Raw genomic sequence first — 15,908 nt, 5'->3', positions numbered from 1 at the left:
GATCAAAAATTGCAACATTAAATAACCATCGCAACTATTTGCTCAATTATGTCTTATCAGTGTGGGTTTTATTTTGTTAAATGTGGGCATGTAATAAGGCCAGCATTAAATGTCAGTATTAATAATACAATAAATATTACTGTAAAAAATAATTACATAAATATTCAATCAATTATACTTTAATTGTACTTTTTAAATAACAACACAAAATGTGTGATTTAACATAATTTTCCCTCTTTGACTAAATAACTATGACAGTTTTCACTGTAAATTTATATTTCTGGAATTTAACAGGTTGCACTTAGTGTTCAAGTTTAAATGAATTCCTGCAATCCTCTTTTTAAATTGAGGGTCTGTTTGTGTGTCCACCTGTGTATGATCACATGTGCTGGCAATGAAAGAGCAAAGGTTATCGATCCGCGCAGCTCAGCTCGGGTCCTGTATTGACATGTGTTTCGGCTGATGGGATTAGCGGGCCCAGCATTGCTTTTGGTCAGGCTACAAACAACTTCAGAGATAAGATGGCATTAACGCTGTCTCGAGTTTTACTGGCTCAGCTTCTCTGCTCCTGTCAGAGCTGATGTGCTGCAGCGTGCCAAACCATTTGGCAGGATGTTAATGAAACTGGATGCTGACGAGACCCCAAATAAACTTGTGGCACATTCTTTGACAGTTACGTAACAAATGCATTGAGTTTAAAAAAGAGCATTTGTATCCCTCCTCTAATGAATCCAATCTTTATCCGACTTAAAATGTGGAATTTTTTTCTTGAACAGACACCAGTGATATGAATTAGCACTGCTATATCACTGTCACTAGAGCTCACCGTGCGCAGGCTAACAGCCAGACTTTTTATTGATCATCGTCCTCTTCTTTCCTCTGATCATATCACTTTGCTTGCTATTAGAAAACCCACTGCTGAATTTTATGTTTTACAGTTCGCTCATTTACATTGACCTGAATCCCCAGCATGCCTGTTAAGTATATGATTTAATCTTCCCTGGCAGGAGCACCCAGAGCACCCCTCTGCTTGGCCTCCTAACATGCATTTTTAATCATTATATTAAGATGTCACATAACAGTCTGAGCTCATCAGCAATGCTGCTGGCCATAGCAAATATGGATTCAGCTGTTTAGGGTAGTATTAGACACAGGCTGCTGCCTATTAAAGAATAATCACTGAATGGGGATGTGTAAAATGTGCTTTTTCTGATATGAGAAGCATAATAAGAGCGACGGCTCACCTGCAAATAAAAAGTAATCTTAGTCTCTTTTTTAAAGACTATTGGAGGCTGTTATATTTACTGTGGAGCGGACAAGAGCGGGAACCAGTGAGGAAATTATTTGACTCATCTTCTCAAGGTCTCCGAAGTCTCCACAGGGCCTTGTCCTTGTAGCACAAGACTGCTGATGCCACGCAGTGCACTGAGAGGGCTGTACATGGATAAATATTTGAGTATTTGTGAGTGGCGAAAGCGAGATGACTCTCAGCCTGTCAGTTATGTTTGGAGGCCTGGCATCAAGCAAACAGGGACCTGCTCAGTGACACCCGGTAACTCAGGCAATGACATCAACACATACACATATACTTTCTTTTTGCACCCCAGTGCTCCCCCTCACCCACCTCTGTGCATCTCTCACTCGCTAACACACACACACACACATGCAGCCCTGTCAGCTAACTTCTGTCAGAGACATCACCCTCTAGGTAGTGCGGTGAGCTTTGTGCACACAGTGATCAGGCAGCTCGCCAGCTCTGCCTTCTCCTGCCTCTACCTAGATGATCCCCTTCATCCTAATGAGCTCTGTCAGAATGGCATTTGACATAAGCCATCAATAAAGCACAGCTGACAGATATTAAGAGTCTGGAAATCCAGGATATCCCTGGTCACTGCCCCTTGTACTGCAGACAACTCCTGGACTCTTTAGAAGGCAGATTATTGCATCCACGCTTTGATCCAGTGCAGGCTTAATGGACATTCCAACTTTAAAATATGCACTTTCATTCAAATCTCTAAGCAGTATGTATCATTTTTATAATAAACCAGCCTGTTTGATAATTGCTGCTATTATTTTATATTTCATTTACATGGTGAATTGATTAGAAAATAATAACCTTAGCCAATGAGAACATCTCACTTTCTAAGAGACCGTGAGTGCAATTGTGCCACATTATATGCTGAATCTCTTTTTTCTGAAGCAAGATTCACAGATGGCTGCTCTTCTACGATTGGCACTGATAAATACTGTGTCAAAGAAACAATTGTGTTTTATAGAAACTAATCAAATTAAAGATGTCTTTTTGATCATCGTAGTAACGAGTGTACCCTTTACTACAAAGCAATTGTAACCTCAGGGTGAAGCCACTGCATGGAGCTCAGTATGATTCATTCTCCTGAGTTTTCTCTCAGTGCCTGGATGTGTGTAGGTAGTCATTATGAGAAGGCAAACAAATAAATGTGTGAAGGCAATCCGGCACGCCATGTTTGTACAAGAATGAAGTGTTTGTAGCAGATATTTTTAATAAAAGCACATTTTCTACTCGCATACAACACATTAAGTCGCACGCATCCTAAAGAGATATGTGTAAAGGTCATTTCTGAAAAAGCTGTGATAGTGCAGACAAAAGAGCAAAGTATATTGACAGTGTGTGTGTGTGTGTGTGTGTGTGTCTATTTTGACTTGGAGGAGCAGAGGCTCTTAGACAATGTGAAGTGGAGGTGAGGCCCAGGCGGCATGGCTGCGGCGTTGTGACCTCTGCCCTGACTCACGCATCATGTAGCTCCCTAGCGCCAGAGGTCCTCCTGAGCGTGATGAGTTTTGACTCCTGTCACCTCTGGGTGTCGTCAAGATCCTATGACATGGACAGCATTTTTTTATTTATTATATTTTATTATTTTTTTTGAGAGGGTGACCACCATCCCCACCAACCAAAGAAAGGAGCGAGAGGACCCTTGGGGACCCTTATCAGACAACAGGAACCAAGGAGGAGGTTTGTTGGACGCCTTTAGAGACAAAAATAATTAGAAAACTATTTTTAGAAGCTTGTTTTTTATAGAAATGTCCCTCATATAATGCTCAGAATAATGGTTTTACAGTCTCAGTTAGAATATAACGTCCTCATAATAGTATTAAATAATAGTCTAATTTGTGATCATTGAGATGTAAAAACAGAGTGCTCTTTTTTTCCTGTTCCAAGCCTGGAGTATTGTAAAGTTTGTTATTGAATAAAATAGATAAAGGGAGAAAGAGTGTGTGGGTGGCTGCAGAGGAAGGTCTAAAGACCAAGCTTTCAGCCAACCCACCTGTCTTGACGGTTTGTCTGTAGCTACATCAATGCAGTACATTCAGTGAAAAGGCTTTTTCATTTGATAAATATCTTCTCATACAGTACTCAGGTTTGACGACTGGACCCTTGCGATGCCCCTTGGACCTTAGAAAACACTACAATTTGGCCGGTTTACTTTCATTCACTGTTACACTTGATGGCTGCAGTTCAGTGTGTCAGAAAACAAGGGAGTGATTGAAAGCATACCACTGGATGCCAGTTGAATGCATGCTATGTATATGGAAAGACACTTACTGCTGTGTTCAGTTTCATGCATGTTGTTCTTAAGCGCGTGTACACGCAGGCTTTACTGCTCATAATTACCAGGTTGGCATTTTAGCTGCTGCCTCAAACACACAATCATTTAGTTGTGCGAGTGCTATAGGCGACGCATGCATTTGTTCATTTGCAATTTGTGCCCTCTATTACTCTCCCTCTTACACAAACACTCACAAACGCGGGTTATATAAAGCGGTGTGGTGTGCACTGTGCGCTCTCCCTAGTTTGATTTAGCCCTTTATGTAGTCAGAAATTGACTGCATTCAAGAGTGGAATGGATGTAACAATTGCATGCACTCTATAGCATGCTCCGCAAATGTGTTTTTGAGAAAAAAAGGGGGCGTGGAGGGTAGGTTTCAAGGTATTCCTGATGGCTTTCTGCCAAAGATCAGATGTTCGCTCTCACTGTACCTCACTGCATTGTTTGTTTGCGACAAAAAAAAATCATGTTTCCCCTACATTTGTGACAGGAGGAAGGGGAAAATGTTTCGATTTTCCGACGCACTGTGGGAATGAAATATTAAGGTTCTGGAAAAACCTTGTAAATGGGATCTCAATTTTATGCTGCAGGACAATAGGGGGATTTAATAAAGTTACATCTATAGGCCGCAGACAGCTGGTACAACCTTTTGTAATCCTACAGAGATTTACACAACAGAAAATCGATTGGACCACGGTGTTTGTTTGGCCTCTGTGTGACATGATGAACTGTTTTGTTGGTAAAATGACTCTTCACGTAGCATTGAAACACTCACACAAATACTCCTTGCTGCTGTCATGTCTACGCTCTGTCTTTATGGCATTGTGGAATATTTATTCTATAGCGTGTGCTAGAGTATGCTAGCATTAGTGGGTATAAGGTCAAATGTCATGTGCATTGGTTATAATAAGAGTATTATGGCTGAGCTCTGTAGTAGATGCCCTGTGGAACAAAAGCATGGGAGAGCTATATGTGTGTCAGGACAGACGAGGCCGTGTGTCTGTGTGTGTGTGTGTACACAGCCTCCAACACTGGCTGCTGCAGCATTGTGGCTCTCCTCTGTTCATTTCAGCTGGGCTGTGTGACTGAAAGGCAGTGGATTACATACACTCGGGGCCAATGGGTCAGTGGATAAGAAGTCTTCTCTGTTACCACAAATCCAGAGATTAAACACAGCGTCAAGAGCTAGTGCCGCCCCGGGGGCAAACGGGTTTGAAAACACAACTCTGAGAGCTTTGGCTTAACCCTCCTGTCATTGTAGAGGCACGGCAAACATATGAGTGAAGTGATGTCTCTTTAAGTCCCAATACATTCGGGTATATTGGTTGTGTTGGTGACATGATGTCTTAATTGAAAAGTTAATCCTGTGCTGGGACAGCTGACTCTAAGTTAAAACAGTCTGTCACGAGCAGAGAGAGCTCAGCTAAACACTGCAGCCTGTGAACCTACACACTAATGTTTGCATCCTTCATCTTTGCCAAGCAGAAGCGGCTTCCCGCCCGGGCAATTAGCTGTGTACATTATCATTGTGTGGCAGTGCTTTCCCTCAATGCCTTCTGGTTTCTCAATTGATGCTGTTTAAGTGATTTAAAATGTGCCGTTTCCATGCGAGACAAATCAGAGCATATTTAAAGTAAAGGTGATATTATGCATTTCAGATGCAGACCGGCATTTGTTTGTTTAGCAGGCACGAACATTTTTGGTGTACCTGTGCACATGTTTGCTTACATCTCAGCGGGCTTGTGGACATGATGAGCAGATGGAAAGAGAAAGGTACTGTAGGTCTGTATGGGATAGTGGCAGGATGGCTCTTGGTGACAGGCTTTTGTAGTGTCTTGTCTGCTCCAGTGATCCCAGGGAATCTGGGTCATTTCCAGCATGTTCGCATCTAACTATTCCCCACTCCTTCCCTCCCTGTGCCCAGGGCAAGCTACGACCCAGCTACATGCAAGTGATGACACAAAGTAAATATACTCATCTCTGATCGTAAACACCTCATTCATCGCTCCACCTTGCAGTGCTCTTTATGCTCTTGTTTGTCATGGAGCTGCCACCCACTTCGAGTAACATGCATATATTAAGCTGTTTCTCTTTGCCAGTGATATTCTCAAACTCTTTAATGTAGTGAATCTCTTGAAATTACGGCCACAGCAGCTTTATAATGAGCCACTGTGGATAAAGTGCTACAAAGCCTCCATTATTCTTCATTACAGTAGGTTACTGTTGTATTTTTTAGTGTGTGCAGAATGATGAAGGTTTCCAATCGGTTACTGTGGTTTTATTTTATTTCATAAAAATGTGCGGGTTGAAAAGATAACAGTCAACCCTGTTAAAAGTCTCAGTGGACAAGTTTTATTTGCAGCTTTCCGAATTAAATTTGTAGTCATTCAATTTAGGTCACAGCTGAATTTTATTACTAGGGGCTACTCTAATTTGCTGGACTCATCCTATACCTCACCACATTGTTTCCAGTCTTCTCGAACCAAGTCTCTCATTTGAGGATTTGAGTAAGAAGATGTGGAGAAGGTACAAAATAACAAGTTTTCACACTCATTTCAGTTTATAGGCCACAAAAAGCTCAATTTGATATCAGGTGGCCCTGACATGTAAAACCATTGCATGACTGTTTTTGGAAAAAGCATCTTAAAAGCCCCCACCCCCTTTTCTTTTAGTGAAAAGAAGTAGGCTCACACTGCACTGTGAAAATGTTCACCTTTAATGAAGCATCCTTTCACAGACAGATGATGAACAGCTGAAAAAAACAGAAAAGTCAGTGCAGTTTGAACAATATGTCCACATTTAGTCAGTCTGCTATCACTGCAAGTGCCGTTTACAGAAAAAAGCGACAACACTCTTATATGTAAAATATTTTGCAAATAGTATCTCACTTAAACGTTTAAACAGCACATTCACATATAGAAATGCTTAAACTGATTCACACAATATGTAATAATGGTGGTATTGCCACAGCAAGAATCAGTACATTTTATTATAGAACAATTAATTTTTAATAACTGCAATTATCACTCTTTACAAAACTATCCAATAGGTCAGACTGAATCGTTTGGCGGCCGGTTATAACCCGCGGGCCATAAGTCTGACACCTCTTCAGTATGAAAGCGCGTACCTACAGCTGCCTTTGCTTGCACCGCATTAACAAGAGGGATTTGCCAACTCTAATATATAGAAAGCTGAAATAGCCTGAAGTTTGTGCGTTCGTGTGTGTGTGTAACTGAGGACTGAAGAGAGGCTTTGGGATTGGTGAAACAAACAGACAAAAGAAAGAAAACAGATGCGTTTGAATGACGTCCACTGTGTCCCTACGCTGCATGTGCGGAGATATTGGTGTCAGGAGGCCTATCCTTCTGACATGGTGTCATAGGCCTTTACGCATTGCTGTACACTTTGGGCGTCAATCGTGTCGGCTCAGCAGTCGATATTTAGGATTGCATTGCCAACCTGTGGCGGTGTTGGATAAGGTATAATCACAGGTTCACGAAGTAGCAGAAACAACTGGCTAAATAAAAGGAAATGTTACATTTGTTAGCCTTTACACGAGATAAATATGCACAAACGCCTGTTTATTAGCGCAATAGGCCTGCTCATAGTGAATGTCACTATGGAAAAAAAAATCAACTTTTTCTTTAAAAAAAAAAAAAAAGATATTATAAATCTTTAAAAACATGCCTATAAGGTAGACGTGTTGTTTACACAGGATGAGGTACAATAGTTATTTCCAGTTCTCCATTTAAGAGATCCAAATCAGGTTTATTTTTTATTGATGCACGCTTCCTGGAGAAAGCATTGCAGTCCTTGTAAATTTAGGGTGAGTCGGGAAGCCTGCAGGAATGAAGTATTTACAGGCAGCTAAATATTTCAAGCCAGCACCTTGTCAGTCGCCCTCACAATTTATTTCCACTGCTTCTTCCGATTGCGGTCTTATTCTTTATTTACTGCCATTGGTGTTGTAGTATGGGTGAATGAGTGGCGACCCCAGTCAAATACAAGTTAAATAGTCCCAGTCTGTACATTGCTCCTCTTGCGTGCGCAATTTTTGAAAGATAATTAACTGATTGTGCTCATTATTATTATTATTTGATATAAAATGAAACAGCCAAAGACTGAACAGCTTCTTGTACAGAAGGCATTTCATAACCCCACATCAAGAGTCTATAATTCACGCAAAAACATCCCGAAGGGGATTTGGATCGAGCGTGTGGAGCGTGCGCGCACGTGCACGACAGAGAGAGGGAGAGAAAGAGAGGGGGTGGGGGTATCTGTGAAAATGATATCAGGCTTTTCCGTCAGAATGAACTTTACTACTGTATCCAGCCATGAAATAATCTGACCTGACACTTCAAACCATCTGCGCTATCTATCCGCCCTCTTATTTACTAAATCAGCCTGTGCACAAAACGGAGTGTGTCTGATACTAAAACCGAGTCGCCTGGCGGGGCCATGATAATCCTATATACACAAATATTTCTCCCCCTGCTTTGTTTTATAGCTATCACGAGCTGGACGGACGCAAACGCGTGCGCGCTGATGGATGCTACTGTAAATTAAAAAAGAGAGAGGAAAAAATAACAACAACAACCGCAACACAAAACTGAATAAAGGTACCTAAAGGCTGTCATCACACTTACGACTGTTAAACAACAGCAAACATTTAGCCTCCGTTTGGGGAAAAAAAAAGAAAAGAAAAGAAAAAAAAGGAGCATTTGTTCACGGGTTATATAAAAGAGCGCGCTTCACCGGCGACACCTGATAATATTTTATTATGATTATTGTTAATAAAGATTTTGCAGCTGTTCAAGGTTGGCTGCAGATTTGAGGTCCTGTTGAAATGCTTTAATAAATACCGACAATCACACTTTATTTATATTTGTGCACTTGCACTGTGGCATAATTTTATATTAGACGTGCGAAAGGACAAAAATATATATTTAAAAGGCAAAACAAGCATTTAAAATATGGTATAGTGGCGCTTAGTAGCGCTTTATAAGATTCTTACAGGCGTACGATGGGCCGGCTTATGACAGAGGGTACATCACAGAAAGCATGGCAGCCTAGCAGGCCATGCTAAACACAACTACAAATGTGATGTGTCGAATTTAGCTTCCACGCCGTCTAATATTATCTGTTGTTATTTCTTTATTTGTTTATTTATTTATTACCTCAGGGCAGGGCAGGACGGGGCAGCCTATAGTCAGCGGGGGATGTGTCATTTTGCTGCGTAAAGCCTGTTTCATAAAGGGAGACTGAGCGTGTCTGTCTGCTCGGGCACTTCACTATATAGGACTCTTCCTTTAACACCGCCCGCCGCGCACAAAGGCGGAGGAGAGCACGGAGAGGCAGCTAAACGTTTGAAGACGCCAAGCAGAAAAGGTCAAAATGTTTATATTATTTTTGAAAAGGGTGGTGCTGAGTGCTCCTTTCCGCCTGATTGGCTGAACTTGACAGTGATTGACGTGCATCCATGGCAACCGGGCAGCCAATCTGCCAAGTCCAATAGGAAATCATCGGAGGGGGCTTGACTGTCTTTTTCTCTCCCCCCTCCTTAAAAATACATCTCAGCTCGGGCTTTAATTCTTTCGTACATTCAATCCCAGCATACCTTGAAAAATAGACTACACCGCCGCAGTGGCTTTAATTTTTCCCCTTGCACCTTCAGCCCTTTGCCTGCCAAGTTCGCCAAGCCCAGAGGATGCGGTAGCCGGCCCCCACGCAGCATTGTCCCTCCTCTGTGGCGTTTTTGGCGTGTGCGTTTTTTCACGGCTGGTCAGACGATTGGTTCGATAACTTTGGGATTGCCTTGTTTTCTGGGTTGTCTTGGATTGCCTCGGCGCACGGGAAGAAGAAGCAGAGGACTCGGCGCGGAGGAGAGAGAGAGAGAGAGAGAGGAGAGAGGAGAAAGGAGGGGGAGAGGGAAACACGGGAGAAGCCTCCATGTTTCAGTTGCCCATCTTGAATTTCAGCCCCCAGCAGGTCGCCGGGGTCTGCGAGACTCTGGAGGAGAGCGGGGATGTCGAGCGCCTGGGCCGCTTCCTCTGGTCGCTGCCCGTCGCGCCAGCGGCCTGCGAGGTCCTCAACAAGAACGAGTCGGTGCTCAGGGCCCGGGCTGTCGTCGCGTTCCACACTGGCAATTTCCGTGAACTCTACCATATCCTGGAGAACCACAAGTTCACCAAAGAGTCCCATACGAAGCTGCAGGCGCTGTGGCTCGAAGCGCACTACCAGGAGGCTGAGAAGCTGCGGGGCCGCCCGCTGGGACCGGTGGACAAATACAGGGTGCGGAAGAAGTTTCCCCTGCCCAGAACCATCTGGGATGGAGAGCAGAAAACCCACTGCTTCAAGGAGAGAACCCGGCACTTGTTAAGAGAGTGGTATTTGCAGGATCCCTATCCAAATCCCAGCAAAAAGAGGGAGCTTGCACAGGCTACTGGACTTACACCCACACAAGTAGGAAACTGGTTCAAAAATCGCAGACAAAGAGACAGAGCGGCGGCCGCGAAGAACAGGTGAGCTCCGTGCATAACCGTCACCGCCACAATCCTAATTTACGCGAACGCGTCAGAAACGAAACATACCCACACCATTACTGCCCATCAAGTGATTTGCCCTGCTTTCAGTTTAGTATGCGTGCCTCTTTGGAGGCAATCAGCTCTGACATCAAATCATATTAAAGTCAAAAGCATACCGTAATCCCGATTTTCTTCTTCTTTTGTAATAAACGCCGCTTTCAGTGTCTGCGTTGAATCGCAGAAAATGGCCAACCAGCACAACCAAAAAATGGCAACGGGTTTCTCCGTTTTCTCCTGTCAACAATGAATTATTTGGACTCTGAATAAACATTTGTATTATTTAAGTGTAATATTCCGACTGAAATTAAGTCGACTCTGCAACTACATTAATGGTATTTTATTAACAGTGACTCCAGTATTCTCCTGATACTATTATTAGCAGTAATAATAACACAAACAACATAAATCTAATTGCTTTTACATGCATTTTAACTGATGTCACGTTGTGCTTTCAAAGAACTATTTTCACCCGCGCTATCTGCCTGTTAGATGGTCGGTCGACTTACATAAGGTCATGTTTCATTGTCCCATATCCAACAGTTATCCAAATAATATATTTGCTGTCTCCCTGTGGTACGTGGTAAAAATGTATCAATTATAAATTCACTAAGAAAAAAGTCAGATTTCACAGATTTCATTTAATATTTTTGTTTTGTTTTGTTTAAGCAAAATTAGACATTTTTCTTCTTCTCTATGTTTGTTTAGGATTTTTTATTTTTTTAATCTAATAAAAAAAATCTATTTTTTTAATAATCGATGTAGACAATATATTATATGTGTTCTGTATATACTATATACTTATAGACAATAATTTTGATGATCCTCGAAATAGACGGGCTTTTATTGTCATGTCTCTCCTTCCTCTGCTCAGGCTCCAGCAGCAGGTCCTGTCCGGCGGCTCGGTTCGCTCCCTGGCGGACGAGGATGGCACCGTGGACCGCCTGGGGAACTCGTCCAGTCCTGAGGCCAGTCTGTCCAGCAAAGCAGCCGCCTCGGCCATCTCCATCACCTCCAGCGACAGTGAATGTGACATCTGACGGGCAGATCGAGGGTGTTAATGAATTAAAAGGGGATACGAGTGAAAGACAATCCAATAAACAAGTCATAGTGCCTGCGTTGAGTTAAAAAAAAGAACATACACACACATACACATACATACACACACAAACTAATATTTGACGGCTGCCAAAACATAAAGGGATCTGTGATCTGCTGCGGACTGCCCGTCCTTATCCTTTTAGACCTATACTTTTGTTTGCGTTTTACCCACGTGCGGATAACTGAACTTAACACTTGGACGAAACACATTTCACGGACTAATAAGCCAACGCTTCGAGATGAAACGTTAAAAAAAGAAGAAGAAAAAATAAGTAAAAGGAAAAAAAAGGAAAAAGGGATGAAGACATCCACACGCGCCTAACCTGCTGTTCTCTGTGGGTATTTCATGTTGAAAAGAACTGTGATATTTTTACTTTAAAGTTTTATAAATAATGTTTATTTGCCTATTTAAAACGATCTGCTCTGTCTCTTCGAATTTCATATTCATTTGCTTGGTGTTTTTAATACTTACCTTCTACACAGGTAAACCTGTTGAGCATGCGCGCTTTAGTGAACATGTGTTTCAGTAAAAAGAAAAAAAACCCGTAAAGATAACTTAATAAAAATAATTGTTGATTCAAGAGAGTTTAAAGTTCAGTCTTATTTCTTGGATTGTCGTGTGGATAGAGTAAGAGGAGAAAAAACAAAGTGTGAATAAAGCTGTAAAAATATGAACATTTATATGCTGTTATATAATAATCTTGGATTTTTTCGCTAAGACAAACGTTCTAGTGATATTCGTTTTGATACCTCGATGCTCGACTCCTTGACACGTTTCAGAGTGAGGCCTAATTGGCCGACATGCTTTGCGTCCTGTAATGCAGGGTGACAGCGAGAGGTCACGGAAAGGCCGGCTCACTAACCCGGATGATCTGCGGGAGAGATCATGGAGATCAAAACACAGCACAGATTGTGGACCTGGGCTTTACGCTGCACAGACGGCGCAGGAACAGGCTTCTTAAATCGTGCAAGTGTCCATTTTCCCAAGACATCGGGAATCAGACCGTACATGAGGCAAAGCAGTCTAGTAATTAACATAAACAGACAGCGACGATGAATTTAACACGGTGATACACACGTGCATCATGTTATCTTGACATGTATGTGTTTGGACAACAGCTATATAGTTTGTAAGTTAGATGTGTGTGTGTGTGTGACGCAACTGAATCCTAATTTCATGTTCGGCAACCCTTCAGCTACAAAAAAGCTTTTTAACTATTTTATTTTATTTTATTTTATTTTATTTTATTTTATTTTATTTTATTTTATTTTATTTTATCTGCATAGCCTCTGCTGCCTTTGTGTTGCCCTGCAAGCAGAAGCGGGATGTGAGCACAGTGAGAAATCCAGACTAAACCACAATGTCAGCCTTTCCAGCTGATGGGGCAACCACCTGGTTTCCTCCTATTTGCCATTAATTAGGCTACTGTAACTTATGAAGCACACAAAAGCCTTTCAGCTTGAACAAAACAGAAGCCAAACGTGTATGGTGAATTGGAGAGAGCGAACAAGTGAAGGGTACTAAATGGGGTTCAGGGTGCTTCTTTTTATTTATTTTATTATTATTTTTTTTACTCCTTCTTTTTCAATCTAGGAGGACAAAATAGCTAAATATTTCCGTTTCTATTGAGAATAAGGACAAGGGGGGACTACATGAAAAAAGTCTTTCTCGCAGTCAATAAGGTTGTCAAACTGGTCAGCGGTAATCAGTGCTAATGATGGGTCTGGGGTCCCAGCGCAGACAAAAGGGGTCCTGCCGCTGTTTTGTGAGGAGAAGCGACCGCGGGTCGCTATCCAAAGAAAAGACTCCGTGAGGAGAGTCTGGGGCGCAGAATCACAACTTCTCCTGTGTGTGTGTGTGTGCGCGCGCGCGCGTGTACTCGCTCTCTACGGGGTGAACTCATGGCTTGGCCTATTAATAGGACTTAATCACCATTTTATTGTCTTTATTTGTGACTAGCCCGCACATAGACGCAGTGCGATGATTATTCTGCGATGAAGTTCTGAATTAAGCAATTTAACGAAGTTTTTTTTTTTTTTTTTTTTGGCTAAATGAAGCAAAGTGACGTCTTTTAACTTAGAAAACTTGTATTTGTCAGAGAAGAACATTTCCCGGTGCTTCAGCTTTAAAATATTTTTTAACAAGGATAAGTGGCGCGGAGACTCTTTGAGCTGTGGGTGTGATATGTGATGAAGGGCAGGCAGCAGCCTTGGTTATGTGTGTTTACTGTGATTGAATCTATCAGCGTCCTTCCGTGCAGACACTGTGGAGTGCAGCATTGTTTATCTATAAGCAGGACTACATATCAAAGCTGTGTGTGATTGAATTGGACCCCGTTATAACCTACTTATTATAATTGTATGTGTATACGTAAATGCGTCCTGGACGTTTCCTTTGGTTGATAAATAGAATTTCATTCGTGTTTTCCTTCAGGCATAAAACGCAAGATGCTCAACAGTCTCCTCTCACGGTGTACCAAACTGTGATGTAGGAGGCAGGAACGCTTAACACCTGGGTAAAAGAACAAAAAACAAAGACGCACAAAAACGTGCGTTCCAGGTGCAGAAAATGTTTGTTTTGAGTTTTTCACCATAACTTTGTGAGAGATCCAAATTTTGTCTCCTTCACTGTCCGAAAACCCATCATCTTACGTTTTATTATGCATGCCCACATTTCCCCCCACTCAGATCAATACGAAATGCAAATTAATGTTTCCATCAGGTGATAAAATAAATATAATACCCACGAGAGCATCTGCACGGAGGGTCTTTCACCTGGAGTATCCCCTGAAGCTGGTGTTTGATTAAAGCCCGTTTAGCGTCTTGATAACACAATAATGTTAACGCGAGAGATCTGACTGCAGAGGTGATATTCCTGGTAGAGCTCTGTAGGCTTAGACAGAAAAAGAACCATCCTGATAGTTTGCTGGAGTACATCTGGACACCTGCTGTATCCAAGCAATACCCACAGGCCGTCTGTGAATGTAAGGCATTGATTGGATCCTCGGAGTTTAGCACATTGTTCCACTGATGCATTAAAATATATTAAATAAATTTGGAATATGCTGATTTTTACACTCTGAGGAGCTCTGGAGTTTCCAGCAATTGAAATAAAAGCAGACCACTTAAATTCTGCACAATTTTGAGGTAATCTTCCTTCTTCTCTGCTTCGTTTTGGCGGTGAATGTACTTTTTATTCCGCTGCATTTAGCATCATCGTAGATTCTGATTATTATGCCATGAGGGAACTCGGCTAATAGGTACACCTGTACAATCTAATACAATACAGTTTGCATGATGCGAAATGACTGTTCTGCTCCTTGGTTTCATTTGCACTGCAGGCTTCGCCAAAGATGTATTAATTAACGTGTAGTTTTGTGTGACGTATACAGATCCTTTACTTAAGTAAAAGTACAGATAACAAACAATGACATACTCCAGTACTTAAGAAAAAGTATTACCAGCAAAGTACCGGCTATTTAAAGCTTGAGAATGAAAAGTATGCAGTGTGCGGAAATATTTGCGTTTCGTTTATGTGCATACATTGCATTTTACCGCTGTGGGTGTATCATTTGATCATTTTGCAACAAAAAGTCAGCTTTCATCTGCTCAGAAAATTATTTCTGTTGTTTTTATTAGACTCTATTTTCCACTTGATCCAAAATTGGTTAAAGCATTTCACCCTTCCGTTAACCACAATCTTTTTTTTCCAGAATCACCAAATTTGGAGATAGGCGGTTTGTCTATCTCCAGTATCCTGACACACACACACACACACACACACACACACACACACACACACACACACACACACACGTGCTGCAGGGTATTAATGAACTATTTCTAAATAATAATAATAATAATAATAATAATAATAATAATAATAATTTTGATTCACCGGTATTGGACTTGTGTCATAAACTGAATATTTTCCTTGTCAGCACATCTCCTGAATTGGTCGAGGTCACTCAGCAGGGGAAATGTGCCCTTTTCAGCAGGGCTTTTGTCCTCCGCCCTTTTGGTTATCTATCAAAAACCGCACCCCAGCAACTTAAAAAAATACAAAACAAAAAACCCACAAACAAACAAACAAAAAATTCATCTTGCTTGTTGTTTACAAGGTTTCACTGCGCAATCTTTAAAAAAAAATCGCCATCAAAAATAGTTTATTTGGTTGAGGAAAGCGAGCGTTTTTTTTTCTGTCGGCTCATTGTGCAAAAGGCCATGAATTTGTATCCAAATAATTCATTTAAAGCCGTTCCTTTCCCCAAGTTCTTTCCAACCTTGGGAATGTAACTACTTCCACTTATTTGTGTTTGCTTGTTAAGGTGTTTTTCTTCCCATCTGAGAGGTTTTCTTTTCAAACAATGGCAAACAATGTGTTTGCGCGCTGTGGAGATGCTTCACTCTGTGGGGGCTTCACAGCACAATCGTCTTCAAAGGGTACTGAAAATGGAAAAGTGCGTGCTAGTGACGCCCCCTGGCGGTGGTGTTTTACTACAGCAAAAAGGTGTCGCTGGTGGGAATGAAAGTACTCAATCCAGTTAAGTTTTTTAGTTTTTGCGTTTTTTCCTTTCAAAAAGGTGGTTAAACTTACAGGGTTTATTCCCCCCTTTTATTTCATTTCCTTACATAAAAC

The 15,908-nt window shown here is 41.6% G+C and overlaps 1 protein-coding gene across 1 annotated transcript; it reads left to right on the top strand.

Annotated features, from left to right (window-relative positions):
• Window positions 1-350: 350 nt before the first annotated feature.
• Window positions 351-15,025, top strand: LOC146366106 (homeobox protein SIX6). The gene is made up of 2 exons (XM_084913960.1): window positions 351-10,108; window positions 11,043-15,025. The coding sequence occupies exons 1-2, from the start codon at window positions 9,537-9,539 to the stop codon at window positions 11,206-11,208; spliced, it is 738 nt and encodes a 245-aa protein (XP_084770086.1). The 5' UTR covers window positions 351-9,536; the 3' UTR covers window positions 11,209-15,025.
• Window positions 15,026-15,908: the final 883 nt, after the last annotated feature.

This window comes from Perissodus microlepis, chromosome 19 (genome assembly GCF_051167445.1).
Source record: "Perissodus microlepis isolate ML-2025 ecotype Zambia chromosome 19, ASM5116744v1, whole genome shotgun sequence".
In the NCBI taxonomy this organism is placed as follows: domain Eukaryota; kingdom Metazoa; phylum Chordata; class Actinopteri; order Cichliformes; family Cichlidae; genus Perissodus; species Perissodus microlepis.
This window is presented reverse-complemented; position numbering and strand designations above follow the sequence as displayed.

Excerpts from the sequence above, each read along its gene's own strand:
- LOC146366106 (XM_084913960.1), top strand. The coding sequence starts at position 9,537 with ATGTTTCAGTTGCCCATCTTGAATTTCAGCCCCCAGCAGGTCGCCGGG. Across the intron at positions 10,109-11,042 it reads GCGGCGGCCGCGAAGAACAG|GCTCCAGCAGCAGGTCCTGT; the intron begins GTGAGCTCCGTG and ends TCCTCTGCTCAG.